General features: G+C 71.6%; 2 protein-coding genes across 3 annotated transcripts; both read right to left on the reverse strand.

The window, feature by feature from the left end:
• Positions 1–1,811: 1,811 nt before the first annotated feature.
• Positions 1,812–14,761, reverse strand: NPC1L1 (NPC1 like intracellular cholesterol transporter 1). 2 transcript variants are annotated; one of them, XM_064472875.1, is made up of 19 exons: positions 14,643–14,761; positions 12,901–14,435; positions 12,191–12,291; positions 11,948–12,120; positions 11,741–11,869; positions 11,477–11,659; positions 11,125–11,239; positions 10,057–10,184; positions 9,348–9,485; positions 8,368–8,457; positions 6,443–6,633; positions 6,241–6,368; positions 5,098–5,218; positions 4,938–4,993; positions 4,700–4,850; positions 3,427–3,658; positions 2,431–2,488; positions 2,194–2,356; positions 1,812–2,084 (listed from the first exon to the last, which is right to left on the reverse strand). In XM_064472875.1, the coding sequence occupies exons 1-19, from the start codon at positions 14,694–14,696 to the stop codon at positions 1,835–1,837; spliced, it is 3,996 nt and encodes a 1,331-aa protein (XP_064328945.1). In that variant the 5' UTR covers positions 14,697–14,761; the 3' UTR covers positions 1,812–1,834. The 2 variants fall into 2 exon arrangements, with proteins under 2 accessions (XP_064328945.1, XP_064328946.1); XM_064472876.1 differs by having other exon boundaries at positions 1,854–2,084; positions 2,431–2,544; positions 14,643–14,760.
• Positions 14,762–15,723: 962 nt separating this feature from the next.
• Positions 15,724–26,228, reverse strand: DDX56 (DEAD-box helicase 56). Its single transcript, XM_064472877.1, has 14 exons — positions 26,124–26,228; positions 25,461–25,622; positions 25,081–25,241; positions 24,808–24,978; positions 18,674–18,769; positions 18,255–18,494; positions 17,664–17,786; positions 17,061–17,177; positions 16,886–16,980; positions 16,694–16,767; positions 16,506–16,595; positions 16,278–16,383; positions 16,031–16,125; positions 15,724–15,930 (listed from the first exon to the last, which is right to left on the reverse strand). The coding sequence occupies exons 1-14, from the start codon at positions 26,184–26,186 to the stop codon at positions 15,850–15,852; spliced, it is 1,674 nt and encodes a 557-aa protein (XP_064328947.1). The 5' UTR covers positions 26,187–26,228; the 3' UTR covers positions 15,724–15,849.
• Positions 26,229–26,261: the final 33 nt, after the last annotated feature.

Here is a 26,261-nt window from a genome sequence, read left to right on the forward strand (position 1 = left end):
GGCAGGGTCACGGCGGGTGGGCACACGGTGCCGGCGCCCACCCTCTGGGTGCCCGCAGGGAGCCGGGCGCGGCGGAGCCGGCGTTGGAGGGCGTCCCCGGCCTCCTGGGGGCCGCGGGGGGCCGAAGGCGGGGGGCTGCGCCGCGCTGGCGGGGGGCCTGGCGCCCACCCAGGGTGGGCCACGCCGAGACCCTCCCCGGCCGCTCCTCCGGGTGCGGCGGGAGCTGCGGGCGCTGCCCGCCGAGGGGCTCCGCAAGCGCCCCCCGCGCCGGGGGGAGGCAGCGGGGGCTCGTGCCCACCCTGCAGCTCTCAGAGGGTCTGGGGGGCACCTCGGCGCGGGGGGTCTGGGGGGCACCTCGGCGCGGGGGGTCCTGGTGCCGCCAGGCCTCTGTGTCCCGCGTGGCCCCATCCCAGCTGCGCCCCACATGTGCTCGTCCCCACAGTGTCCTTGGGCCTCGTCCCCACGATGTCTCACCTGGCCCCCCCCAGGCCCCTGTGCCCCACATGGCCCTGCCCCACGGTGCCCTCCTGCCCCACATGGCCCTGGCCCCCTGATCCCTCTGTGTCCCGCGTGGCCCCATCCCAGCTGCGCCCCACATGTGCTCATCCCCACAGTGTCCTTGGGCCTCGTCCCCACGATGTCTCACCTGGCCCCCCCCAGGCCCCTGTGCCCCACATGGCCCTGCCCCACGGTGCCCTCCTGCCCCACATGGCCCTGGCCCCCTGATCCCTCTGTGTCCCGCGTGGCCCCATCCCAGCTGCGCCCCACATGTGCTCGTCCCCACAGTGTCCTTGGGCATCGTCCCCACGATGTCTCACCTGGCCCCCCCCCCACGCCCCTGTGCCCCACGTGACCCTGTCCCCACGGTGCCCTCCTGCCCCACATGGCCCCGTCCCCAAAGTGCCCTCCTGCCCCACGTGGCCCTGGCCCCACGGTGCCCTCCTGCCCCACATGGCCCTGGCCCCCTGATCCCTCTGTGTCTCACGTGGCCCCATCCCAGCTGCGCCCCACATGTGCTCGTCCCCACAGTGTCCTTGGGCATCGTCCCCACGATGTCTCACCTGGCCCCCCCCCCACGCCCCTGTGCCCCACGTGACCCTGTCCCCACGGTGCCCTCCTGCCCCACGTGGCCCTGGCCCCCATGGTGCCCTCCTGCCCCACATGGCCCTGGCCCCCCGATCCCTCTGTGCCCCGCGTGGCCCCGTCCCAGCTGCGCCCCACATGTGCTCGTCCCCACAGTGTCCTTGGGCCTCGTCCCCACGATGTCTCACCTGGCCCCCCCCAGGCCCCTGTGCCCCACATGGCCCTGCCCCACGGTGCCCTCCTGCCCCACATGGCCCTGGCTCCCCGATCCCTCTGTGCCCTGCGTGGCCCCATCCCCACGCCCTACATGACCCTGTCCCCACGGTGCCCTCCTGCCCCACATGGCCCCGTCCCCAAAGTGCCCTCCTGCCCCACGTGGCCCTGGCCCCCACGGTGCCCTCCTGCCCCACATGGCCCTGGCCCCCTGATCCCTCTGTGTCCCGCGTGGCCCCATCCCAGCTGCGCCCCACATGTGCTCGTCCCCACAGTGTCCTTGGGCATCGTCCCCACGATGTCTCACCTGGCCCCCCCCCCACGCCCCTGTGCCCCACGTGACCCTGTCCCCACGGTGCCCTCCTGCCCCATGTGGCCCTGGCCCCCACGGTGCCCTCCTGCCCCACGTGACCCTGGCCCCACAGCATCCAGTGCCTCGTCCCCTTGTGCCCCACACGTCCCGTCCCCCCACGGACCCCGTGACGCTTCAGAGCCAAGGGGCAGTTTCTCTGTGAGGCCCCCCCCCAACCCGTCCCAGTTAAACCCAGTCCCGAGTGTGAGAAAACCAGTTTAAATACAACAGGAGTAGAAAAAGCAGCGGGGGGAGGTGGGGGGGGCGGCGGGGGGCGGCGGGGCTCAGCCCTGCCTGGGGACCGGGGCCGGGGCCTCGAAGCAGGGGTTGCTGAGGACCAGCCCCGCACCCTGCTCCGCGCTGGCCCCCGGGTGCCCCACTGCGTCCCCCGCCGCGTCCCCCGCCGCGTCCCCCGCCAGCGCCCGTGGGCCGGGTCCTGCGGGGACGACAGGGGACGGTGCCAGGCTGTCACCATCCCCCCCCGGGGGGGGGCCGTGGGGCCAGGGCGCCGTCCCGGCGTGGGGCGCAGGGGGTGGGGGTCTTACCCACGTAGCTGAGGAGGACGGGGAGGAAGACGAGGCCGTGGGCCAGCCCCACCAGGGTGATGATGAGGTTGAGGCGGAAGAAGAAGATCTGGATGAGCTGAGCCTTGGCGAAGGCCAGCACCACGATGCCGGGCAGGTTGGTCATGGCCACCCCGGCCACCACCTGTGCCGGGACAGGGGGCGTGAGCGCCGGGTGGCCCCAGCCCCCCGGACCCTCCCCGCGCCCCCCGCGCCCACCTTGCTGCCCATGCCGACGGTGGCGTCGGCGGCGCGCGCCACGCGGCCGGGCGCGGTGCTGTGGGCGAAGGCGCAGGTGAGGTGGGACACGAACTCCACCGAGATGCCCACGGCCTGCGGGGACGCGCCGTCACCCAGGGGCGCCCGCGGGCGCTCCCCCAGGGCTGGCGCGGCGCGGGGTGCTCCCACGCCTCGGCACCCCGCCTGCCCCCCCTGCTTGTCCCCAAAGCACCCCGTGTGCCCCTCTGCCGTCCCCCTGCGCCACCCTGACGCCCCAGGCTGCTCCGTCCCCACGTCACCCTGCACGTCCCCTGTGCTTCTGCCACCCCCTGTACCCCCAAGCTGCCCCACATGCCCCACACACCCCTCTCCCGGGTCCCTGTGCCACCCCATCTGCCCCATGTCCCCGTGCTGCCCCACGTCCACATGCACCCCATGTCCCCCATGTCCCCGTGCCACCTCACGTCTGCCTGTCCCGGGTCCCTGTGCCCCAGGGCCCCATGCCCACATCCCCATGCACCCCATGTCCCCCTGCCACCCCGCGTCCCCCAGGCCCCGGTGCCACCCCACATCTCGCACGTCCCCATGCCCCACGTCCCCATACCACCCCGTGTGCCCCAGGACCCCATGCCCAGGTCCCCCAGATCCTCGTGCCCCCGGTCCCCGTGCCGCCCCACGTCCCCCAGGTCCCCATGCCACCCCACATGCCCCCTGCCCCGGGATCCTTGTGCCCCACGTCCCCGTGCCCCAGGTCCCCATGCCACCCCACGTCCCCCAGGTCCCCATGCCGCCCCACATCCCCCAGGTCCCCGTGCCACCCCATGTCCCCCAGGTCCCCATGCCACCCCACGTCCCCCAGGTCCCCGTGCCACCCCACGTCCCCCAGGTCCCCATGCCGCCCCACGTCCCCCAGGTCCCCGTGCCGCCCCACGTCCCCCAGGTCCCCATGCCGCCCCACGTCCCCCAGGTCCCCATGCCGCCCCACGTGCCCCGCACCGCGACGAGGTTGATGAGGGCCACGGCGTTGTAGGGGATGTTCCAGAGGGCCATGGCGCCCACGGTGTCCACCAGGATCATGGCGATGGTGAGGAGGGTGGCGGCGCTGGAGCGCAGGTCCATGCCCAGCAGCAGGAAGGAGACGCCAAAGGTGGGCACGAGGCACAGCGCCAGCGTGACGACGCCCTCGGCCACCACCGTCAGGTACTGCTCGTAGTACACGTAGGTCACCCTGCCGGGGAGCGGCACCGCCGTGCTGGCACCCGGGCACAGGCCCCATGGCTGACCCCCAGCGAGGGCCGTGGGACCCGCGGCACCCCGGCACGGCCACCCGGACCCACCACCCGCTGCTGACCCCCAGCGAGGGATGTGGGACCCGCGGCACCCCGGCTCGGCCACCCGGACCCACCACCCGCTGCTGACCCCCAGCGAGGGCCGTGGGACCCGCGGCACCCCGGCTCGGCCACCCGGACCCACCACCCGCTGCTGACCCCCAGCGAGGGCTGTGGGACCCGCGGCACCCCAGAACGGCCACCCGGACCCACCACCCGCTGCTGACCCCCAGAGAGGGCTGTGGGACCCGCGGCACCCCGGCATGGCCACCCGGACCCACCACCCGCTGCTGACCCCCAGCGAGGGCTGTGGGACCCGCGGCACCCCGGAACGGCCACCCGGACCCACCACCCGCTGCTGACCCCCAGAGAGGGCTGTGGGACCCGCGGCACCCCGGCATGGCCACCCAGACCCACCACCCGCTGCTGACCCCCAGCGAGGGCCGTGGGACCCGCGGCACCCCGGCATGGCCACCCGGACCCACCACCCGCTGCTGACCCCCAGCGAGGGCCGTGGGACCCGCGGCACCCCGGCTCGGCCACCCGGACACCCCACCCGCTGCTGACCCCCAGCGAGGGATGTGGGACCCGCGGCACCCCGGCTCGGCCACCCGGACACCCCACCCGCTGCTGACCCCCAGCGAGGGATGTGGGACCCGCGGCACCCCGGAACGGCCACCCGGACCCACCACCCGCTGCTGACCCCCAGAGAGGGCTGTGGGACCTGCGGCACCCCGGCTCGGCCACCCGGACCCACCACCCGCTGCTGACCCCCAGCGAGGGCCGTGGGACCCGCGGCACCCCGGCTCGGCCACCCAGACCCACCACCCGCTGCTGACCCCCAGCGAGGGCCGTGGGACCCGCGGCTCCCCGGGGGGGCACCCCTCCCCGGCCACCCCACGCTGCCGCGGCCGAGCGCCCGGACCCGCGCGGGGGCTCACGTGTAGGGGAAGACGCGGAAGTCCGGGCGGGTGCCGGGCACGCGGCGCAGGGTGCCGGTGACCTCCTCGGCCAGGGCGCGGGCCGCCCGCAGCGCCGCCGTGTACTCCTGCGAGGTGCGCAGCGGGCGCTGGTACGCCATGAAGCGGGAGGCTGTCGGGTATGGGGAGGGGTGTGGGGTGGTCAGCAGGGCACCCTAGGGTGCCGCCGCCCCCCCCCACCCACCTGCCCCGCGCTCACCCAGGATGGTGCCGTTGGCGTCCATGCTGACCGCCGTGTCGTAGGCGCCCAGACCGCTGCGGGGAGGGGGCAAGGGGTGAGGAGGGGCGCCGGGGGGCCGTGGGGAGGGGGCACCAAGAGCGTGGGTGCTGGGTGGGGGAACGCCCCGGGTGGCACCTACCCCTTGGCGCACTGCAGGGTGGGTTTGTCGTGGAGGAACCAGGGCAGGAACCGCTCGAACTCCTGCACGGTTGGGCGCCGCGTTGCGTTCAGGCACTGCCCCCCCAAGCAGCTGGGGTCACCTGCAGGCAACGGCGCGCTCAGCACCCCGGGGACACCCACCCGGCACCCCGGGGACACCCGGCAGGCCCCCAAGGGACACCGCGACGCGCACCCAGTGGACCCTGTGGCACCCCAGTGGGCACCCAGTGCACAGCCAAACGGGCACCGTGGTGGGCACCCAACGGGAACGCAACTGGCACCCAAGGGCACTCGGTGGGATCCCGGTGGTCTCCCAGTAGGACCCATGGTGGGCATCCAGTGGCCATCTAATGGGATCCCGGTGGGCACCCAATGGTGGGCACCCAAATGGCCACCCTGGTGTAGCCCTTGTGCACCCAACCAGCCACCACGGTGGGCACCCAACGGCCGCCCAACGGCCGCCCAACAGCCGCCATGGTGCAACCCCATGTGCCCCCCTGGTAGCCACAACGATGGGCGCCCAACATACACCCAACGGCCATCACGGTTCCCCCGTGGGCGACCAAACGGCCCCCACGATGGGCACCCAACGCACGCCCAACGGCCGCCGTGGTGCCCAACATACACCCAACGGCCATCACGGTTCCCTCGTGGGCAACCAAACGGCCCCCACGATGGGCACCCAACGCACGCCCAACGGCTGCCATGGTGCGACCCCATGTGCCCCCCGGTAGCCACAACGATGGGCGCCCAACATACGCCCAACGGCCATCACGGTTCCACCGTGGGCGACCAAACGGCCCCCACGATGGGCACCCAACGGCCGCCGTGGTGCCCAACATACACCCAACGGCCATCACGGTTCCCCCGTGGGCGACCAAACGGCCCCCACGATGGGCACCCAACGCACGCCCAACGGCCGCCCAACGGCCACCATGGTGCGACCCCATGTGCCCCCCGGTAGCCACAACGATGGGTGCCCAACATACACCCAACGGCCATCACGGTTCCCCCGTGGGCGACCAAACGGCCCCCACGATGGGCACCCAACGCACGCCCAACGGCCGCCGTGGCGTAGGCCGCAGGTGCCGCCGCGACGCCCCCCGCCCCGGCGCCCACTCACGGCTGGTGGACGGGCAGAACTCCCCGCTGAGGTTGCCCGAGCGGTGGATGCGGCAGCAGCGCCCGCTGGGGTTGAGCCAGTCGAGGAAATCGTCCACCCAGGAGGTGGCGGGGATGGCGAGGTAGGACCTGGGCGGAGGCAGGGCTGGCAGGAGGCCGTCGGGACCCCGGCGCACCCCCCACCCACCCCGCACCCCACTCACACGTTGGGGAAGCGCGTGGCGTACTGGATGGTGTGGGTGAGCGAGCGGGCGTCGCAGCCGGCGCTCGAGCAGATGCCGTTGGTGCCGGCCGCCGAGGAGAAGTTGTAGCCGCCCGTGGTGACGAAGTAGGTGGGGACACCCACCGCCAGGTACCGGTTCAGCGCCGCGAAGTACTGCAGCAGGTAGGAGTCCTGCGGGGAGGGGGCACCCGCCCCTCGTCAGCCCCCCCATGGCACCCATAGGGTCCCGGGGGTCGCCACACGGCGGGGGTCTCGCCGGCGCCGTATGGGGCCGTGGCAAAGCGTCACCCCTGGGCGCCCCCATACGGGGCTGACGGCTCCACGGTGGCTGTGCGGGGTCCGTACGGGGCCGTGCCAGCCCCACGCTGGCCCCACACCCCCCTATAGGGGCCATACCACCCCTCTGCATCCCTATGTGTTCCCACACAGGGCCATGTTGGGGCCATACGGGACCATGCTGTGCATATATGGCCCCATATGGAGCTACACTGTGCCCATACGGGGCCACACCATCCCTGTGCTGGCCCTATACAGGGCTGCGCTGGCCCCATAGGGGACATACCAACCCTTGCATCCCCACACAGGGCCATACCAGCCTATAAGGTGCCAAGCTGTCCCCATGCAGGGCTATACTGTCCCCATGCAGGGCTATACTGTCCCCAGGCAGGGCTATACTGTCCCCAGGCAGGGCTGTACTGTCCCCATACAGGGCTATACTGTCCCCATACAGGGCTATACTGTCCCCAGGCAGGGCTATACTGTCCCCATGCAGGGCTATACTGTCCCCATACAGGGCTATACTGTCCCCAGGCAGGGCTATACTGTCCCCAGGCAGGGCTATACTGTCCCCATACAGGGCTATACTGTCCCCATGCAGGGCTATACTGTCCCCATGCAGGGCTATACTGTCCCCAGGCAGGGCTATACTGTCCCCATACAGGGCTATACTGTCCCCACGCAGGGCTATACTGTCCCCACGCAGGGCTATACTGTCCCCATACAGGGCTATACTGTCCCCACGCAGGGCTATAATGTCCCCATACAGGGCTATACTGTCCCCATACAGGGCTATACTGTCCCCAGGCAGGGCTATACTGTCCCCATGCAGGGCTATACTGTCCCCATACAGGGCTATACTGTCCCCATGCAGGGCTATACTGTCCCCAGGCAGGGCTATACCGTCCCCATACAGGGCTATACTGTCCCCATGCAGGGCTATACTGTCCCCATGCAGGGCTATACCGTCCCCATACAGGGCTATACTGTCCCCATGCAGGGCTATACTGTCCCCATACAGGGCTATACTGTCCCCAGGCAGGGCTATACTGTCCCCATGCAGGGCTATACTGTCCCCAGGCAGGGCTATACTGTCCCCAGGCAGGGCTATACTGTCCCCATACAGGGCTATACCGTCCCCATACAGGGCTATCCTGTCCCCATACAGGGCTATACTGTCCCCAAGCAGGGCTATACTGTCCCCATACAGGGCTATACTGTCCCCAGGCAGGGCTATACTGTCCCCAGGCAGGGCTATACTGTCCCCATACAGGGCTATACTGTCCCCAGGCAGGGCTATACTGTCCCCATGCAGGGCTATACTGTCCCCATACAGGGCTATACCGTCCCCATACAGGGCTATACTGTCCCCGTACAGGGCTATACTGTCCCCATACAGGGCTATACTGTCCCCATACAGGGCTATACTGTCCCCAGGCAGGGCTATACTGTCCCCATACAGGGCTATACTGTCCCCAGGCAGGGCTATACTGTCCCCATGCAGGGCTATACCTTCCCCAGGCGTCCCTATAGGAGCCATAGCACCCCGCGCATCCCATACGTGGCGCTGTGGGGTGCCCCGGCCCCCCTGCGCCCTGCGGTGGGGCAGCCCCGGCGCCAGCCCCCCACCTTGGGCATGGCGAGCTCCTGGTCCAGCCCCACGGGCACCTGCAGCGTGAGGTAGAGCCCGGCACACGCCAGGAAGAGGAAGAGCAGCACCTGCCAGGGACCCCCCCCCACCGTGAGGGGACCCCCTGGGACCCCCTCAGCCCCCTAAATCCCCTCGCAACACCTCCGCATCCCCCCCAAACCTCCTGGAGCCCTCCAGAGGCCCCCCAGCTCCCCACGCCCCCCGTCCTGTCTCCCCAAGCCTCCCACGGCCTGCCCCACGCCTTCCAGCACCCCCCGGACCCCACTAAACCCCCCCACCCCCAACCTTCAGGAACCTTCACACCCCAAAGACCCCCAGCCCATCAAGGATCCTCCGCATTCCCATGGCCCCCCAGACCCCCAACCCCACCCCACAACCCCCAGGAACCGTGACACCCCCAAGGACCCCCCCCAGCTCTTTAAGGATCCCCAACACTCCCGTGTCCCCCCAAGACCCACCCCCACCCCCCACCCCATGGATCCCCAGGAATCTTGACACCCTCAAGGGCCCCCCAGGCCCTCAGGGATCCCCCCACCCTGCCACGGCCCCCCACCCCTCAGGGGTCCCCCCGCCCCTCAGGGGTCCCCCCGCCCCTCAGGGGTCCCCCCGCCCTCACCACGGCCCCCCGCCCCTCAGGGGTCCCCCCGCCCCTCAGGGGTCCCCCCGCCCTCACCACGGCCCCCCACCCCTCAGGGGTCCCCCCGCCCCTCAGGGGTCCCCCCGCCCTCACCACGGCCCCCCGCCCCTCAGGGGTCCCCCCGCCCTCACCACGGCCCCCCGCCCCTCAGGGGTCCCCCCGCCCCTCAGGGGTCCCCCCGCCCTCACCACGGCCCCCCACCCCTCAGGGGTCCCCCCGCCCCTCAGGGGTCCCCCCGCCCTCACCACGGCCCCCCGCCCCTCAGGGGTCCCCCCGCCCTCACCACGGCCCCCCGCCCCTCAGGGGTCCCCCCGCCCTCACCACGGCGGGGCGCGCCAGGCGGTGCAGCAGCAGCGGGGTGTACCAGCGGTGCAGCAGCGGGCGCAGCAGCCGCACCCCCGGCCCCGCCGGGCCCCCCTTGCCCATCCCGCAGCAGCAGCAGAGGTCGAAGCGGGCGGCCTGCGGGCAGCACCCGGCTGGCGGGGGCCCGGGGCAGCCCCCCACCCACCCACGGCCACCCCGCGCCCACCCCAAACACCCCTGGGCGCGCGGGCCCACCTTGAAGGGCACCCTAAGGACCTCGGCGCTCTGCGGGGACCCCACGGGCACCCCACACCCACCCTGGGCTCCCTCCTGCCCGTGGGCACCCCATAGACACCCCAGGGACCCCAGGCACCCCATGGGCACCCCACAGGCACCCTGGGCTCCCTCCTGCCCGTGGGCACCCCATAGACACCCCAGGGACCTCGGGCACCCCACGGGCACCCCACACCCTCCCATGGCACCCTCAAAGCCATGGGTGCCCCATGGACACCCCAGGGACCTTGGGCACCCCACAGCACCCCATGGGCACCCCACACCCACCCTGGGCACCCTCCTGCCCGTGGGCACCCCATATACACCCCAGGGACCTCGGGCACCCCACGGGCACCCCACACCCACCCATGGCACCCTCACAGCCACCGGCACCCCACGCCCACCCTGGGACCACCTGGCCACCCCGTGCCCCCCCCTGCCCCGTGCCCCCCACCTCCTGCCGCCGGGCATCGAGGGCCACCAGGGCAACGAACCCCGACATCTGGAGGAGGAAGTCGAAGGCGATGGCCACGGCGGCCGTCAGGGCGAAGGTGCGGACGGCGGGCATGGAGGAGAGGGCGCCTGCGGGCCCCCGCCGTCAGCACCCGGCGCCGACCCCCCGCGCCCACGGGGCGCCCCCCGCCCGTGCCCCCCATGGCCCCGTGCCCCCCCATGCTCCCCATTCCCCTCATGTCCCTCATGTCCTTGTGCCTTCCCTGTGCTCCCAGTCCCCATGTCCCCCCCGTCCCTGCGCCCCCCCTTACTCCCCGTGCCCCCATGGCCCCTGCCCACCTGCACCTCCCTTGTCCCCATGTCCCCTGCACCCCTGTGCCCCCCATGTCCCCCTGCACCCCTGTGCCCCCCATGTCCCCCTGCACCCCTGTGCCCCCCCATGTCCCATGTCCCTCCATGCCCCCCTGCCCGGCATGGTGTCCCCACGGCTCCTGTTCCCCTGCCCCCTCCCACGTCCCCACGTCCCCTGCCCCCCTGCCCCCTCCCACGTCCCCATGTCCCCTGCCCCCCTGCCCGGCACGGTGTCCCCACGGCCCCTGCCCCCTCCCACGTCCCCATGGCCCCTGACCCCCTGCCCGGCACGGCGTCCCCATGGCCCCTGCCCCCTCCCACGTCCCCATGGCCCCTGTCCCCCTGCCCCCTCCCATGTCCCCATGCCCCCCTGCCCCCCTGCCCGGCACAGTGTCCCCATGGCCCCGCCCCCCTGCCCCCTCCCATGTCCCCATGTCCCCTGCCCCCCTGCCCCCTCCCACGTCCCCATGGCCCCTGACCCCCTGCCCGGCACAGTGTCCCCATGTCCCCTGCCCCCCTGCCCCCTCCCATGTCCCCCTGCCCCCTCCCATGTCCCCATGTCCCCTGCCCCCCTGCCCCCTCCCACGTCCCCATGGCCCCTGCCCCCCTGCCCGGCACAGTGTCCCCACGGCCCCTGCCCCCTCCCATGCCCCCCTGCCCCCCTGCCCGGCACGGTGTCCCCACGGCCCCTGCGCCCCCGTCCCCGTGCCCTGCTCACCCAGGAGGAAGCAGATGACCTCGGAGACGCTGCAGAGCAGCATGCTGGGTGCCACCTGCGCCAGCACCCGCCCGATGTGCTGCTCCCGCGTCTCGCCCGGCTCCCGCTGCGACTGCTGCTGGCCGGGGCGGTGAGGGGGCTGCCCGCCACGGGACCCCCCCCCCCCACCCACCCCAGGGAGCCCAGGGGTGCTGCTGCCACATGCGCAGCAGCGGCCTCTGTGCCCCAGGGGGACCCCCGCGCCCACGGGTGCCCCCACCCGAGGGTGCCCACCCGCCCCATGAGGACTCCCGTGTCCCGGCACCCACCTGCCCCACGGGGACCCCCCGGGTGCCTCCCCGCGCCCACCCACCTGGTACTCCTGCACGAAGATGAAGATGTTGTCTGCGCCCACGGCGAGGACGAGGAAGGGCACGACCTCAAGGATGATGAGGGACGAAGGCAACCCCAGCAGCGCCAGGAACCCCATGGAGGCGAAGACGGCGCCCAGCACCACGGCGATGCCGCCCAGCGCCAACGTCACCTTCGACTCCACCTGCGATGGGGCGGGGGGGGGGCTCAGCGGCCGGCAGGGCACCCCGGGGTGCTGGCATCACCCCGACCCCCCTGCGGGTACCAGGACGCGGCGCCAGGCCGTGTACTCGCCCAGCGCCAGGGCGATGTAGGCGAACACCACGAGGTAGCTGATGGCAAAGACAGGGATGTCCTCCCCCGTGGTGCGGTTGATCTCATCCTCCAGCGAGCGCTGCCGGAAAGGAGCCGGGTGAGGGGGTGCCGGGCACCCTAGGGTGCTCCCCCCCCGCCCCAGCGGCGGCTGCTTCACCTCGGCCATGAAGGCGACGGAGAGGTTGGGGCCGTGGGTGCGCTGGAAGTCGCCCACCACGTCGAGGAAGCGGCGCTCCCAGCTCAGCACCCACTCGCGGCGGGGGTCGTCGGGGGGGAAGTTGTTGAGGGAGTAGGTGACGATCAACGCCTCCGCCTCGGTGTACTCGGAGCCTGCGGGGACAGCGGGTGACACCCCCCGCGACACCCCCCGCGACACCCCCGCGCCCCTCCCGGCGCCTACCAGGGTAGCCACCGAAGGCGATGTAGGGGAAGACGGGGCCGCCGTACTCGGCCATGCAGCTCAGCTCCAGCGCCGTGATGTCCTTGAAGGAGAGCGGGGAGCTGGTGGGGACACGGCGCTGGGTGAGCAGGGGCTGCGCCCACCCCGGCACCCGGCCCGGCCCGGCGGTGGCCCCACAGAGGGCACCCCCAGGCAGCGTGCCGTGCTGGGCACCCCACAGAGGGCACCCCCAGGCAGCGTGCCCTGCTGGGCACCCCACAGAGGGCACCCCCAGGCAGCGTGCCGTGCTGGGCACCCCACAGAGAGCACTCCCAGGCAGCGTGCCCGGCTGGGCACCCCACAGAGGGCACCCCCGGGCAGCGTGCCCTGCTGGGCACCCCACAGAGGGCACCCCCGGGCAGCGTGCCCTGCTGGGCACCCCACAGAGGGCACCCCCAGGCAGCGTGCCCTGCTGGGCACCCCACAGAGGGCACCCCCAGGCAGCGTGCCCTGCTGGGCACCCCACAGAGAGCACCCCCAGGCAGCGTGCCCTGCTGGGCACCCCACAGAGAGCACTCCCAGGCAGCGTGCCCTGCTGGGCACCCCACAGAGGGCACCCTAACCCCAAAACTCAGCACCCCCCAGGCACTGTGCCGTGCCCGTCACCCTGTGGGCGTCACCCTGACCCACAGTCCAGCACCCCACGCCCGTCCCCGGGGAGCGGCACCCACTTGACGCAGTAGATGAGATGGTCGCGCCAGTCGACGGTGCCCGTCTTCTTGCCGTCGCTCTGGGTGGCCGTCATGGCCAGGCGGGTGCCGTTGTTCTGGAAGTACTGGGTGACGCTGTTGACGCAGCAGTCTCCCAGGCCGGGCTCCACGGGGTTGAGGGGGGCGTAGCAGACGTCGCTCAGCGTCACCTCCCTGCCCGCCCCCGGTGCCCACGCCGTGGTGGCCGCCAGTCGCTCCTGCAGCTCCAGCAGCGCCCGCAGCACCTCCTCCGACAGCACCCCGCTGAAGTTCTTGGCACCCAACACCACCGAGTCGTAGCTAGAGCCGGGCCGGCCCGGCGCCGTCACGATCACCTGGTTGGTGCGGAGGAAAGGACCGAAGTGTTGGTCGTAGAAGGCTTTTTCTTGCCGGGCGCGGCTGCCCGGCGCCGACCACAGCTCCACCGGGTCCGTGGTGAGACGTAGGGTGACCAAACCAGCGGACAAACCGCCGGCCAGCGCCGCCGCCGCCACCAGCACCACCACGGGGTGCCCGGCCACCAGCGCGCCCCACCGGCGGAAAGCCCTCGCCAGGACGCGGTGGCTGGCGTCGCCCAGGCGCGCCGAGCAGCTGGCGGCGCGCGGCGGTGCCGGCGGCGGCGCGGCGGCCTTCTTGGACCGCCTGCGGCGGCACAGCAACGCGGCGATGAAGAGGAGGGCGAGGAGGGCGAAAAGCAGCCCGCAGAGGACCAAGGCGCCGTCGGCGTCGCCGATGCGGAAGGGGGGCGGCGGGCCGGGGGGGGCGATCACCGGCGGGCAGGACTCGGCGCAGTCCTGGCAAGAGCACGACTGCTCCTGGGCACTGAGGGCCTGGTCGCAGCGCCAGGCGCGCCCGTCCAGCGGCACGACGGCGTCGCCGGGCTCCGTGCTGTTGGGCACCAGCTGGAAGTCGATCTGCAGCGGCGCCAAGCCGTTGTTTTTATCCCCTTGGAAATCCAGCCAGCGCTGGGTGGTGCAGAGCCGGGCGCCGTAACGCCCGCACATGGTATCGATGGCGTAACCGCCGGTAGCCGGCAACCGGACGCCCCGGCAGGAGTTGAAAGAGGCGTCGGCAAAATCCTGCCGGTAAAAACATTGGTACTCCACGACGGCGAGCTGGGGCCTCCCCTGCACCGCGGTGCGGTTGACGACGCGGGTGACGTTGGTGAAGAGGCTCTGGTCGGGGCTGCAGATGTTGTTGCAGTAAAGGTTGGCGAAGTTCCTGGCGCAGGCCGGGCAGCGGGAGAGGACGGTGCCGGAGAGGGCCACGCTGAGCCGGAGGGCGTTCAGTTGCGCCAAGGAGCAACAAACCCGCGTCACCCCGTCCTCCCGCACCAGCTCGGGGCAGACGGTGCGGAGCAGCTTCAGCAACGCGCCCGTGGCCGCCCGCGCCGGCGTGTTGGAGAGGCACGGCACTTTGGAGGGCACCAGCGAGACGTTCACCTCCGGGTTGCGACCGCATTCGCCGTAGAAGGCGCAGTAACCGGCGCGGTGGATGGGGGTCAGCGTCGGCGCGGCCTGCGGCGGTTTTGGGGGTTTGGGGAGGGATCGGCGGGCGCGACGCCCGGCCCCTCCAAAGGGCACCGCGCCGGCGTCCCCCCGCCGCGGCTCTGCCACCCCCAGCCCCTCCGGGGCTCACCCCACGGGCGCCGCTATCCCTTTGCCACCGGCGATCGCCGCCTCCCAGCCCCCGGCACCCCTCTGGCTCGACCCCGCGGCACCTACCAGCGCCAGGAGGGCGCCCAGCACCGCGCCGGCCAGCACGACGGACCCCGGCATCCTGGGCGCGAGGGAGCCGCCGCCTTCGCCCGGCTCCTATAAGACCCCGCGGCCCCTGGGCGGGTTTGCCCGCCGCCGGTGAGGTCTTCTGGCCTGACGGCGCCGAAGCCAATCAGCCCTCGCCGGAGCTGTAAAGCCCTTGTGATCATTAACCCCGATCGATAGCCGCAGGCAGCCGACGCATCCCCGCCGGGGAGATGCCTGGGTGGCCCCCCACCCACGATGGGGCGCCCCGCTTCCCCCGGGAGCCTTGGTTTTGAGGTGAAAAAGGGGGAGTTTCAGAGCCCTGCCCACCCAGGGCTCGCCGCCGGTGGAAAACGGAACGTCGCGGCCGCGCCAACCGCGGGGAACTCCGTCCTTGCCAGCCTGGCACCGGGGACGCGGGCGCCGTGACGGTGCTGGCAGCACGTGCCGGGCCACCGGGAGCGAGGGGCAGGGGAAAGGGAAAGCAGCTGCGTCCCCACGCCGCGCGGGCGTGAAACCGCTGCCGTTCCGGGAGCGCCAGAGCCCTCTGCCCCAGTGCCAACAGGAGTTCAGGGCCAGTGGGCAGCCTTGGACGAGCTGTGCCCCCCCCCGATAAGACGCCGTAACCCCGATAAGATGCCTCGGCGGCTGATTATGGGCACCCCGAGGGGTAACGCCTGCCCCGCATGCCGTGGGGCAGGGCTGGGCAAACCCTGGCAGGCACCCGAGGCGCGGTGCCAGCCCCGGGGCAAGCCGCGCCAGGCTACCGGGCTCACGGCGGTGCCGGCGCGGGGGCTGAGGAGGCACCGGAGGGGGGATCCGAGCCCCCAAAGCTGGCAACGCCACCCCTCCGCTGCGCCCGCGCCCCGGTTTATGGCCCCTGTACGGCCTTGGCATCGATAAAGGGGGGGCGATAACGCCCTGGCACCTTTGCCCGGCCTCCGCGGGAGACGCCGCTTCCCGCCTCTGCGTCACCAGCCCTCCCCGGTCACGTAGGCGGCGGGGGCACCGCGAGCGGCCCGGCAAGGAGCGCCCGGCAGAGGTGGCGGCGCGACGCGGGGCACAGGGCTCATCGGCACCTTTATTGGGCAGAGCCGCCCCGTGGGGGCACGGCACGGAGAGCGCCCACCCCTGGGACGGTGCCCCCCGCCCCCGGGGCCGGCGCAGTCCGTGGGGTGCCGGCGGGGGGTCAGGAGGGCGGCGCGGCCGGGCGCTTGGCGCAGCGACGGGCGTACTTGAAGCTCTGCAGCGGGTTGCCGGTGCCGCGGGACTGGAGAAACAGGGGGAGAAACGAAAAAAGCAGGGTGGGATCCCCTCGGCCGCGAGCGGGCGGCAGCAGGGGGGTCCCTCCGCGCCCGCCCCCCACTCACCGAGCCGCCCCGACGGTTGGTGCCGGCGCGGGGCGGCCGCAGCCACTTGCGCTTCTTGAGGTTGGGTCTGGCGATGCTGCGGAGGGTGGGGGGCACTGCGGCGGAGAGCAGCGCCTCAGAGGGTGCCGGCGGCCCCAGGGGCGTCTCCGTTTCCCCCCCAGGCACTATTTTGCCTTGACGTCGCCGCCACCCCCCAGCACCCCCTTCCCACCCCGAAAGCGGCCGGCGGGCGGGCGCGGGGGCGTACCCAGGTACTCGGGCACGTTGCGGAGGTGAGGCTTGACGATGGCGGGGTGCAGGGGCTTGTCGTGGCGCAGCACGTGCAGGTCGCGGGGGTTGTCCTCAAAATACACCTGGGTGGAAAGAATTGGGGGGGCTGGCGGTGCCTGGTACCCGCCCCGCGCTGCCCATGGACCCCCACAACGCCACCCTCCGCCCCTCGGGCAGCCCTGAGCCCGCCGGGCGCCCGGGTTACCTTGAGTTTCTCTGAGTTGAGCAGCTCGTCCTTGATCTCCCGCAGCCGGGCCTCCTTCACCGCCTGCTTGGTGACGGAGCGCATGGCGTCCTGGGCGGGGAGGACACACGTACGGGGTGTCAGAGCCCGGCAGCGCCCCCCCAGCTGGTGCCGCCGGCACCCCCCGGCGCCGCCTGCTGCCCCCCTACCCGGCAGCGGTAGCGCAGCGCCTCGATCTCCTCCGTGGAGAACTTGTAGGGCTGCAGCATCGACTCGCCGTTCTCTGGGGACACACGGGGGACACGTGGGGTCACCCCCGCGCTCGCTCCCACCTCCCCACACCCACCCATCCCTTAGCGCCCCCATCCCGCCCCCCAAAAGTGACGCGGGGTCCCCCCAACCTCCGGCGAGCGCGTCCTCGATCCGGGCCAGGCCGTCGTGCTCCTCGGGCAGCGCGAAGGTGAGCGCCGTGCCGGGGTTGTCGGCGCGGGCCGTCCTGCGGGCACAGAGGGGAGGCGGCGGTGGGGCGCCCGCCCCTGGGGGCCGCCGCCGTGTCCCCCCCGCGTCCCCACGTACCTGCCCACGCGGTGGATGTAGGACTCGACCGTTGGTGGCACGTCGAAGTTGATGACGGCGGCGACGTTTTGGAAGTCGACGCCCCGTGCGACGCTGTACTCCGGGTCCTTGCCCTTGCTGGGGAGGGGGGCAAAGGAGACGTTGGGGTGGCTCAGGGACCCCCAAGGACAGGGCGACACCCCAGGCAAGGGGACATCCGGGACACAGACACTCATGTGGGCACGGGGACACTGGCAAAAGGGACCCCGCAGCTACGAGGATGCTCTGGGTGCAGGGACATGCTGAGCACCGACACCCACAGGGGCACGGGACACCCTGGGCACGATGACCCCAGAACCACAGGGATGGGGCAAGGAGACCCCCCAAAGAAGGGTCCCCTGGGCACGGGACCCTGGCTGGGGACAGGGACACGCCAGGGGAGAAGCCCTCCCATGGCTCTGGGTGAGCTTCCCTGGCCTGAGCCCTCCCCAGCTGCAGCAGGACATCGCCCTGGTGACGCGGTGGTGGCAGCCCCGGGGCCTTGGTGGCACCCATGGGACTTCAGCAGCACCCCGTGGACCTCGGTGGCACCCACGGGACCTCAACAGCAGCCCCGGGACCCACCTCTGGGCAGCCCCCTTGTGTTTCTTGCGCGGGGTCTGCTCCGTGGGCATGGCCGGCGCCTCCTCATCAGTGGCCACGATGTAGTCGTAGATGCCCCGGTTGAACTGGGTGATGACGTGGCACCTGGGGACAAGGTGGGTGCCCATCAGCGTCCCTGCCATGGGCACCCCTCTTTGGGTGTGGGGGGCAGAGTCCCCCCAAACACACAGGTACCCCCGCCCTTCCTCCGCAGGCCCCCTGCACCCTCCTAGGACGCCCCAGGGTGTCCTCACCCCCACGGAGGCCCCACTTGGGGGCCCCCCACGGGCATTTTCCCCGGCAGCCCAAGGGCACCCTGTTTCCCAGGTCACCCCTTAGCTCACCCGGGACACCCTCAGACACCCCTTACCCCCAAGGAGCACCCCATTTTCCCCCGACCCTCACCTCCTTCTGCAAGCCCCCAGCAGCCACCTCATTCCCTGGGACACCCCGTCCCCGCCAGACGCTTCGTGGACACCCACAGGCGCCTCATTTTTCCCCTTCGCCCTCCTCTACACCACCCCAGGGGTACCCCAACCCAGCCAGGCGCCCCACCGTCCCCTCAGGGGTTACCGGGAGCGGGCGGGCAGCTCGGAGTTGAGGGCGCAGGCGGGAATGCCGAACTGCTCGAGGAAGAGCTTGAGGCGGTAGCAGCGGGCGAGGGTGCCCACGAAGAGCAGGGCCCGGCCCCGCAGCAGGCTCAGCTTCAGCAGCGCGTAGAGCAGCAGGAACTTGTCCTCCTCGGTGTCGCAGCGCACCACGAACTGCCGCAGCTGGGAGCTGCCGGGGAGCTGGGGCTCCGGCGGGCGCACCGTCGCCTGCGCCCATCGCGGCAGGGTTGGGGTGGGGCACACGGGGCTGGGAGGGGGGGTTTGGCCCCTCCGCGCTGTCCCCCCAGACCTGCCCCTGGGGGTGCCACGTTCCCCCGTCCCAGCGTCCCGCCCCCACCGCTGCTCTAGCACCCCCAAAGCTCTCGCCAGGCCCCCCCAAAGCTCACCGGGTTGTGCAGCACCAGCTCCTTGAGGGCCTCCACGTCGGGGCTGAAGGTGGCCGACATGAGCATCGCCTGGTAGATCTTGGGGAGGTGGCTGGGGGGGCACGGGGGGGGCTCAGTGCCAGCCCCCCCTCCCCAACGGCTGGGGGTGTCAGGGCCCCCCCAAGCCCTCAGCACCAGACCTGGCAATGCCCAGGTCCCCCCCTCTTGAGCCCCACTGTGTCCCCCGGCGCTGCAAGTGCCCCCCGCCATGTCATCCTGCTCCAACTGTAACCCCCCCAAACACCAGGTGGTGCCCCAAACCCCTGGCTGTGTCCCCCACATCCTCCAGCCCCAGCAGTGCCCCCCAAACCCTGGTGCGCCCCAAATCCTGGGCTGTGCGCCCCACGTCCCCCAACTCCAGCAGTGCCCCCAGCCCTAGCACTGTCCCCCAAAACACCAGTTCTACCTCCCCACGTCCTCTAGCCCCAGCAGCACCCCCCAAACCTCCAGTTTCCCCCCAAACCCTGCACTATGCCCCCCACATCCTCCAGCCCCAGCAGTGCCCCCCAAACCCCAGGCGGTGCCCCCAACCACTCAGTGTCCCCCCAAGCCCTGCACTATGCCCCCCACATCCTCCAGCCCCAGCAGTGCCCCCCAAACCCCAGGCGGTGCCCCCAACCACTCAGTGTCCCCCCAAACCCTGCACTATGCCCCCCACATCCTCCAGCCCCAGCAGTGCCCCCCAAACCCCAGGCGGTGCCCCCAACCACTCAGTGTCCCCCCAAACCCTGCACTGTGCCTCCCACGCCCTCCAGCCCCAGAAGAGCCCCCCAATCCCTCACAGCACTGCCACCCCCAGCTGTGCCCCCCACATCCTCCAGCCCCAGCAGTGCCCCCCAAACCCCAGGCAGTGCCCCCCAACCTCTCAGTGTCCCCAAACCCTGCACCGTGCCTCCCACGCCCTCCAGCCCCAGCAGTGCCCCCCAATCCCTCACAGCACTGCCACCCCCAGCTGTGCCCCCCACATCCTCCAGCCACAGCAGTGCCCCCCAAACCCCAGGCAGTGCCCCCCAACCTCTCAGTGTCCCCAAACCCTGCACCGTGCCTCCCACGCCCTCCAGCCCCAGCAGTGCCCCCCAATCCCTCACAGCACTGCCACCCCCAGCTGTGCCCCCCACATCCTCCAGCCCCAGCAGTGCCCCCCAAACCCCAGGCGGTGCCCCCCAACCTCTCAGTGTCCCCACAAACCCTGCACCGTGCCTCCCACGCCCTCCAGCCCCAGCAGTGCCCCCCAAACCCCAGGCAGTGCCCCCCAACCTCTCAGTGTCCCCACAAACCCTGCACCGTGCCTCCCACGCCCTCCAGCCCCAGCAGTGCCCCCCAAACCCCAGGCAGTGCCCCCCAACCTCTCAGTGTCCCCACAAACCCTGCACCGTGCCTCCCACGCCCTCCAGCCCCAGAAGAGCCCCCCAATCCCTCACAGCACTGCCAACCCCCAGCAGTGCCCCCCACATCCTCCAGCCCCAGCAGTGCCCCCCAAACCCCAGGCAGTGCCCCCCAACCTCTCAGTGTCCCCAAACCCTGCACCGTGCCTCCCACGCCCTCCAGCCCCAGCAGTGCCCCCCAATCCCTCACAGCACTGCCAACCCCCAGCAGTGCCCCCCACATCCTCCAGCCCCAGCAGTGCCCCCCAAACCCCAGGCGGTGCCCCCAACCACTCAGTGTCCCCACAAACCCTGCACTGTGCCTCCCACGCCCTCCAGCCCCAGCAGTGCCCCCCAATCCCTCACAGCACTGCCACCCCCAGCTGTGCCCCCCACATCCTCCAGCCCCAGCAGTGCCCCCCAAACCCCAGGCAGTGCCCCCCAACCTCTCAGTGTCCCCAAACCCTGCACTGTGCCTCCCACGCCCTCCAGCCCCAGCAGTGCCCCCCAATCCCTCACAGCACTGCCAACCCCCAGCAGTGCCCCCCAACCTCTCAGTGTCCCCAAACCCTGCACTGTGCCTCCCACGCCCTCCAGCCCCAGCAGTGCCCCCCAATCCCTCACAGCACTGCCAACCCCCAGCTGTGCCCCCCACATCCTCCAGCCCCAGCAGTGCCCCCCAAACCCCAGGCAGTGCACCCCAACCTCTCAGTGTCCCCACAAACCCTGCACCGTGCCTCCCACGCCCTCCAGCCCCAGCAGTGCCCCCCAATCCCTCACAGCACTGCCACCCCCAGCTGTGCCCCCCACATCCTCCAGCCCCAGCAGTGCCCCCCAAACCCCAGGCAGTGCCCCCCAACCTCTCAGTGTCCCCAAACCCTGCACTGTGCCTCCCACGCCCTCCAGCCCCAGCAGTGCCCCCCAATCCCTCACAGCACTGCCAACCCCCAGCTGTGCCCCCCACATCCTCCAGCCCCAGCAGTGCCCCCCAAACCCCAGGCAGTGCCCCCCAACCTCTCAGTGTCCCCAAACCCTGCACTATGCCCCCCACATCCTCCAGCCCAGCAGTGCCCCCCAAACCCCAGGCGGTGCCCCCCAACCACTCAGTGTCCCCCCAAACCCTGCACTGTGCCTCCCACGCCCTCCAGCCCCAGAAGAGCCCCCCAATCCCTCACAGCACTGCCACCCCCAGCTGTGCCCCCCACATCCTCCAGCCCCAGCAGTGCCCCCCAAACCCCAGGCAGTGCCCCCCAACCTCTCAGTGTCCCCACACCCTGCACCGTGCCTCCCACGCCCTCCAGCCCCAGCAGTGCCCCCCAATCCCTCACAGCACTGCCAACCCCCAGCAGTGCCCCCCAAACCCCAGGCAGTGCCCCCCAACCTCTCAGTGTCCCCAAACCCTGCACCGTGCCTCCCACGCCCTCCAGCCCCAGCAGTGCCCCCCAATCCCTCACAGCACTGCCACCCCCAGCTGTGCCCCCCACATCCTCCAGCCCCAGCAGTGCCCCCCAAACCCCAGGCGGTGCCCCCCAACCTCTCAGTGTCCCCACAAACCCTGCACTGTGCCTCCCACGCCCTCCAGCCCCAGCAGTGCCCCCCAATCCCTCACAGCCCTGCCAACCCCCAGCAGTGCCCCCCAAACCCCAGGCGGTGCCCCCAACCTCTCAGTGTCCCCAAACCCTGCACTGTGCCTCCCACGCCCTCCAGCCCCAGAAGAGCCCCCCAATCCCTCACAGCACTGCCACCCCCAGCTGTGCCCCCCACATTCTCCAGCCCCAGCAGTGCCCCCCAAACCCCAGGCAGTGCCCCCCAACCTCTCAGTGTCCCCAAACCCTGCACTGTGCCTCCCACGCCCTCCAGCCCCAGGAGTGCCCCCCAATCCCTCACAGCACTGCCACCCCCAGCTGTGCCCCCCACATCCTCCAGCCCCAGCAGTGCCCCCCAAACCCCAGGCAGTGCACCCCAACCTCTCAGTGTCCCCACAAACCCTGCACCGTGCCTCCCACATCCTCCAGCCCCAGCAGTGCCCCCCAAACCCCAGGCGGTGCCCCCCAACCTCTCAGTGTCCCCAAACCCTGCACCGTGCCTCCCACGCCCTCCAGCCCCAGAAGAGCCCCCAATCCCTCACAGCACTGCCACCCCCAGCTGTGCCCCCCACATCCTCCAGCCCCAGCAGTGCCCCCCCAAACCCCCAGCAGTGCCCCCCAACCTCTCAGTGTCCCCACACCCTGCACCGTGCCTCCCACGCCCTCCAGCCCCAGAAGAGCCCCCCAATCCCTCACAGCACTGCCAACCCCCAGCTGTGCCCCCCACATCCTCCAGCCCCAGCAGTGCCCCCCAAACCCCAGGCAGTGCCCCCCAACCTCTCAGTGTCCCCACAAACCCTGCACCGTGCCTCCCACGCCCTCCAGCCCCAGCAGTGCCCCCCAATCCCTCACAGCACTGCCAACCCCCAGCAGTGCCCCCCAAACCCCAGGCAGTGCCCCCCAACCTCTCAGTGTCCCCAAACCCTGCACCGTGCCTCCCACGCCCTCCAGCCCCAGAAGAGCCCCCCAATCCCTCACAGCACTGCCACCCCCAGCTGTGCCCCCCACATCCTCCAGCCCCAGCAGTGCCCCCCAAACCCCAGGCAGTGCACCCCAACCTCTCAGTGTCCCCAAACCCTGCACCGTGCCTCCCACGCCCTCCAGCCCCAGAAGAGCCCCCCAATCCCTCACAGCACTGCCACCCCCAGCTGTGCCCCCCACATCCTCCAGCCCCAGCAGTGCCCCCCAAACCCCAGGCGGTGCCCCCCAACCTCTCAGTGTCCCCACAAACCCTGCACCGTGCCTCCCACGCCCTCCAGCCCAGCAGTGCCCCCCAAACCCCAGGCAGTGCCCCCCAACCTCTCAGTGTCCCCACAAACCCTGCACCGTGCCTCCCACGCCCTCCAGCCCCAGCAGTGCCCCCCAATCCCTCACAGCACTGCCAACCCCCAGCAGTGCCCCCCACATCCTCCAGCCCCAGCAGTGCCCCCCAAACCCCAGGCAGTGCCCCCCAACCTCTCAGTGTCCCCAAACCCTGCACTGTGCCTCCCACGCCCTCCAGCCCCAGCAGTGCCCCCCAATCCCTCACAGCACTGCCAACCCCCAGCAGTGCCCCCCACATCCTCCAGCCCCAGCAGTGCCCCCCAAACCCCAGGCGGTGCCCCCAACCACTCAGTGTCCCCACAAACCCTGCACTGTGCCTCCCACGCCCTCCAGCCCCAGAAGAGCCCCCAATCCCTCACAGCACTGCCACCCCCAGCTGTGCCCCCCACATCCTCCAGCCCCAGCAGTGCCCCCCAAACCCCAGGCAGTGCTCCCCAACCTCTCAGTGTCCCCAAACCCTGCACTGTGCCTCCCACGCCCTCCAGCCCCAGCAGTGCCCCCCAATCCCTCACAGCACTGCCAACCCCCAGCAGTGCCCCCCAAACCCCAGGCAGTGCCCCCCAACCTCTCAGTGTCCCCAAACCCTGCACTGTGCCTCCCACGCCCTCCAGCCCCAGCAGTGCCCCCCAATCCCTCACAGCACTGCCAACCCCCAGCAGTGCCCCCCAACCTCTCAGTGTCCCCAAACCCTGCACTGTGCCTCCCACGCCCTCCAGCCCCAGCAGTGCCCCCCAATCCCTCACAGCACTGCCAACCCCCAGCTGTGCCCCCCACATCCTCCAGCCCCAGCAGTGCCCCCCAAACCCCAGGCAGTGCACCCCAACCTCTCAGTGTCCCCACAAACCCTGCACCGTGCCTCCCACGCCCTCCAGCCCCAGCAGTGCCCCCCAATCCCTCACAGCACTGCCACCCCCAGCTGTGCCCCCCACATCCTCCAGCCCCAGTAGTGCCCCCCAAACCCCAGGCAGTGCACCCCAACCTCTCAGTGTCCCCAAACCCTGCACCGTGCCTCCCACGCCCTCCAGCCCCAGCAGTGCCCCCCAATCCCTCACAGCACTGCCACCCCCAGCTGTGCCCCCCACATCCTCCAGCCCCAGCAGTGCCCCCCCAAACCCCAGGCAGTGCCCCCCAACCTCTCAGTGTCCCCAAACCCTGCACCGTGCCTCCCACGCCCTCCAGCCCCAGCAGTGCCCCCCAATCCCTCACAGCACTGCCAACCCCCAGCTGTGCCCCCCACATCCTCCAGCCCCAGCAGTGCCCCCCAACCTCTCAGTGTCCCCACAAACCCTGCACCGTGCCTCCCACGCCCTCCAGCCCCAGCAGTGCCCCCCAATCCCTCACAGCACTGCCAACCGCCAGCAGTGCCCCCCAACCTCTCAGTGTCCCCAAACCCTGCACTGTGCCTCCCACGCCCTCCAGCCCCAGCAGTGCCCCCCAATCCCTCACAGCACTGCCACCCCCAGCTGTGCCCCCCACATCCTCCAGCCCCAGCAGTGCCCCCCAAACCCCAGGCAGTGCCCCCCAACCTCTCAGTGTCCCCAAACCCTGCACTGTGCCTCCCACATCCTCCAGCCCCAGGAGTGCCCCCCAATCCCTCACAGCACTGCCACCCCCAGCTGTGCCCCCCACGCCCTCCAGCCCCAGCAGTGCCCCCCAAACCCCAGGCAGTGCCCCCCAACCTCTCAGTGTCCCCAAACCCTGCACTGTGCCTCCCACGCCCTCCAGCCCCAGAAGAGCCCCCCAATCCCTCACAGCACTGCCAACCCCCAGCAGTGCCCCCCAAACCCCCATCCCCGCCCCCCCGGGGCGTCCCTCACCACAGCAGGGACTTGATGTCCTCGCCGAAGCCGAAGGAGAGCAGCAGGTCGGCCTCATCCAGCACGAGCAGCTCCAGCGAGTGCCGCAGGCTCAGGCTGCGGGCGCCGAGATGCGCCAGCACCCGGCCCGGCGTGCCCACCACCACGTCCGGCTTCTCCATCAGCACCGGCCTGCCGACACACACCGTGTCACCCGCCTCTGCCGCCCACCCCCGCCTGCCGCAGGGGGACCCAGGCCTCCGGGGCGGGGAGGAAGGGGGCCGGCGAGCTTACCGCTGGGCGGCGAGGTCACTCTGGGCGCAGAGATCGGCCACCCGCACGTCGCGGGCGCAGAAGGCTGCCAGCTGCCGCAGGCTGCGCACCACCTGCTGCCCCAGCTCCTTGGAGGGCACCAGCACCAGCGCCCGCACCGCCTGCGCCACCGCCGAGGGTGCCTGCGCCCACCCGCCCGCCCCGTCACTGCCGGGACACGGGGGAGCCGCGCCGGCACCCGGCAGAGCCCCCACGGGGGCCGTGTGCCCCACGGCACCCACCCCTGCCTGCACATCCCGCAGCACCCGACCGTCCCCGGATACCCCGCGGTGCCCCCACCCCACGCCCCACACGCCCCAGAGCCCAGGCACCCCACAGCACCCACCCCGCCGCCCGCTCACCTCCTTGACGCGCAGGAGGTGCTGGAGCAGGGGCAGCCCATACGCCCCCGTCTTCCCGGAGCCGGTCCTGGCCCGGGCGAGAAGATCGCGGCCCTCCAACGCCAGGGGAATGGCCTCGGCCTGGATGGCGGTGGGGGCGGCCCAGCCCAGCTCTGCCACCGCCTGCGGGGAGCCGTCACCTCGGGGGTCCCAGCCGGCTGGACCCCGCGGCGCCCCCCACTCTGTCACAGGGCAGGGGACCCAGGCCTGCGAAGCACCCCTACCCCGAGGGACCTCAGTCCCTCAGGGCCGCCCCCTCCTCACCAATGGACCTCGGTGTCCCGATCCCCCACCCCCCAAAGAGACCCCGGTGTCCCGTCCCCCGCCAGGGACCCGTAAGTCCTGGCCCCTCACGCCCCCCCCAACCCCAAAGGGACCCCTATATCTCCCCCCAGGGACGCCCCCTCCCCACCGAGGGACCCCAGTGTCCCGATCCCTCCCGACCCCCACCCCCAAAAGGACCCCAGTCCCTCCGCGACGGACGCCGGAGCCCCAGCCCCCACAAGCCGTCCGCCCCGCCGGGGAACCACGGCGCCCAGGCCCCTCCAGACCCCGCCCCCGGGCCATAGCCCACCCCCAGAGCCCGCAGCCCACGGTGCCCCCCCTCCCAGACCCCCGCCGCACCCGCAGCAGCCTCCCGTCCAGCCCCATGTGCTCAAAGCCCGGCGCCTCCATCGCCGCCGCCATGTTGTGTACCCCTCCCTTCCCCTAGTGCGCCTGCGCCGCTCCTCCCCGCCCACAGACACTTCCACCGCCCGCCCA

The sequence above is a fragment of the Phalacrocorax carbo genome, chromosome 24 (genome assembly GCF_963921805.1).
Source record: "Phalacrocorax carbo chromosome 24, bPhaCar2.1, whole genome shotgun sequence".
NCBI classification, from domain to species: Eukaryota; Metazoa; Chordata; class Aves; order Suliformes; family Phalacrocoracidae; genus Phalacrocorax; species Phalacrocorax carbo.

Excerpts from the sequence above, each read along its gene's own strand:
- NPC1L1 (XM_064472875.1), bottom strand. The coding sequence starts at position 14,696 with ATGCCGGGGTCCGTCGTGCTGGCCGGCGCGGTGCTGGGCGCCCTCCTG. Across the intron at positions 11,240-11,476 it reads TCTTCGTGCAGGAGTACCAG|CAGTCGCAGCGGGAGCCGGG; the intron begins GTGGGTGGGCGC and ends CCCGGCCAGCAG. Across the intron at positions 3,659-4,699 it reads TTCCGCGTCTTCCCCTACAC|GGTGACCTACGTGTACTACG; the intron begins GTGAGCCCCCGC and ends GCTCCCCGGCAG.
- DDX56 (XM_064472877.1), bottom strand. The coding sequence starts at position 26,186 with ATGGCGGCGGCGATGGAGGCGCCGGGCTTTGAGCACATGGGGCTGGAC. Across the intron at positions 18,770-24,807 it reads GACATCAAGTCCCTGCTGTG|CCACCTCCCCAAGATCTACC; the intron begins GTGAGGGACGCC and ends GTGCCCCCCCAG. Across the intron at positions 16,384-16,505 it reads TCAACTCAGAGAAACTCAAG|GTGTATTTTGAGGACAACCC; the intron begins GTAACCCGGGCG and ends CTTTCCACCCAG.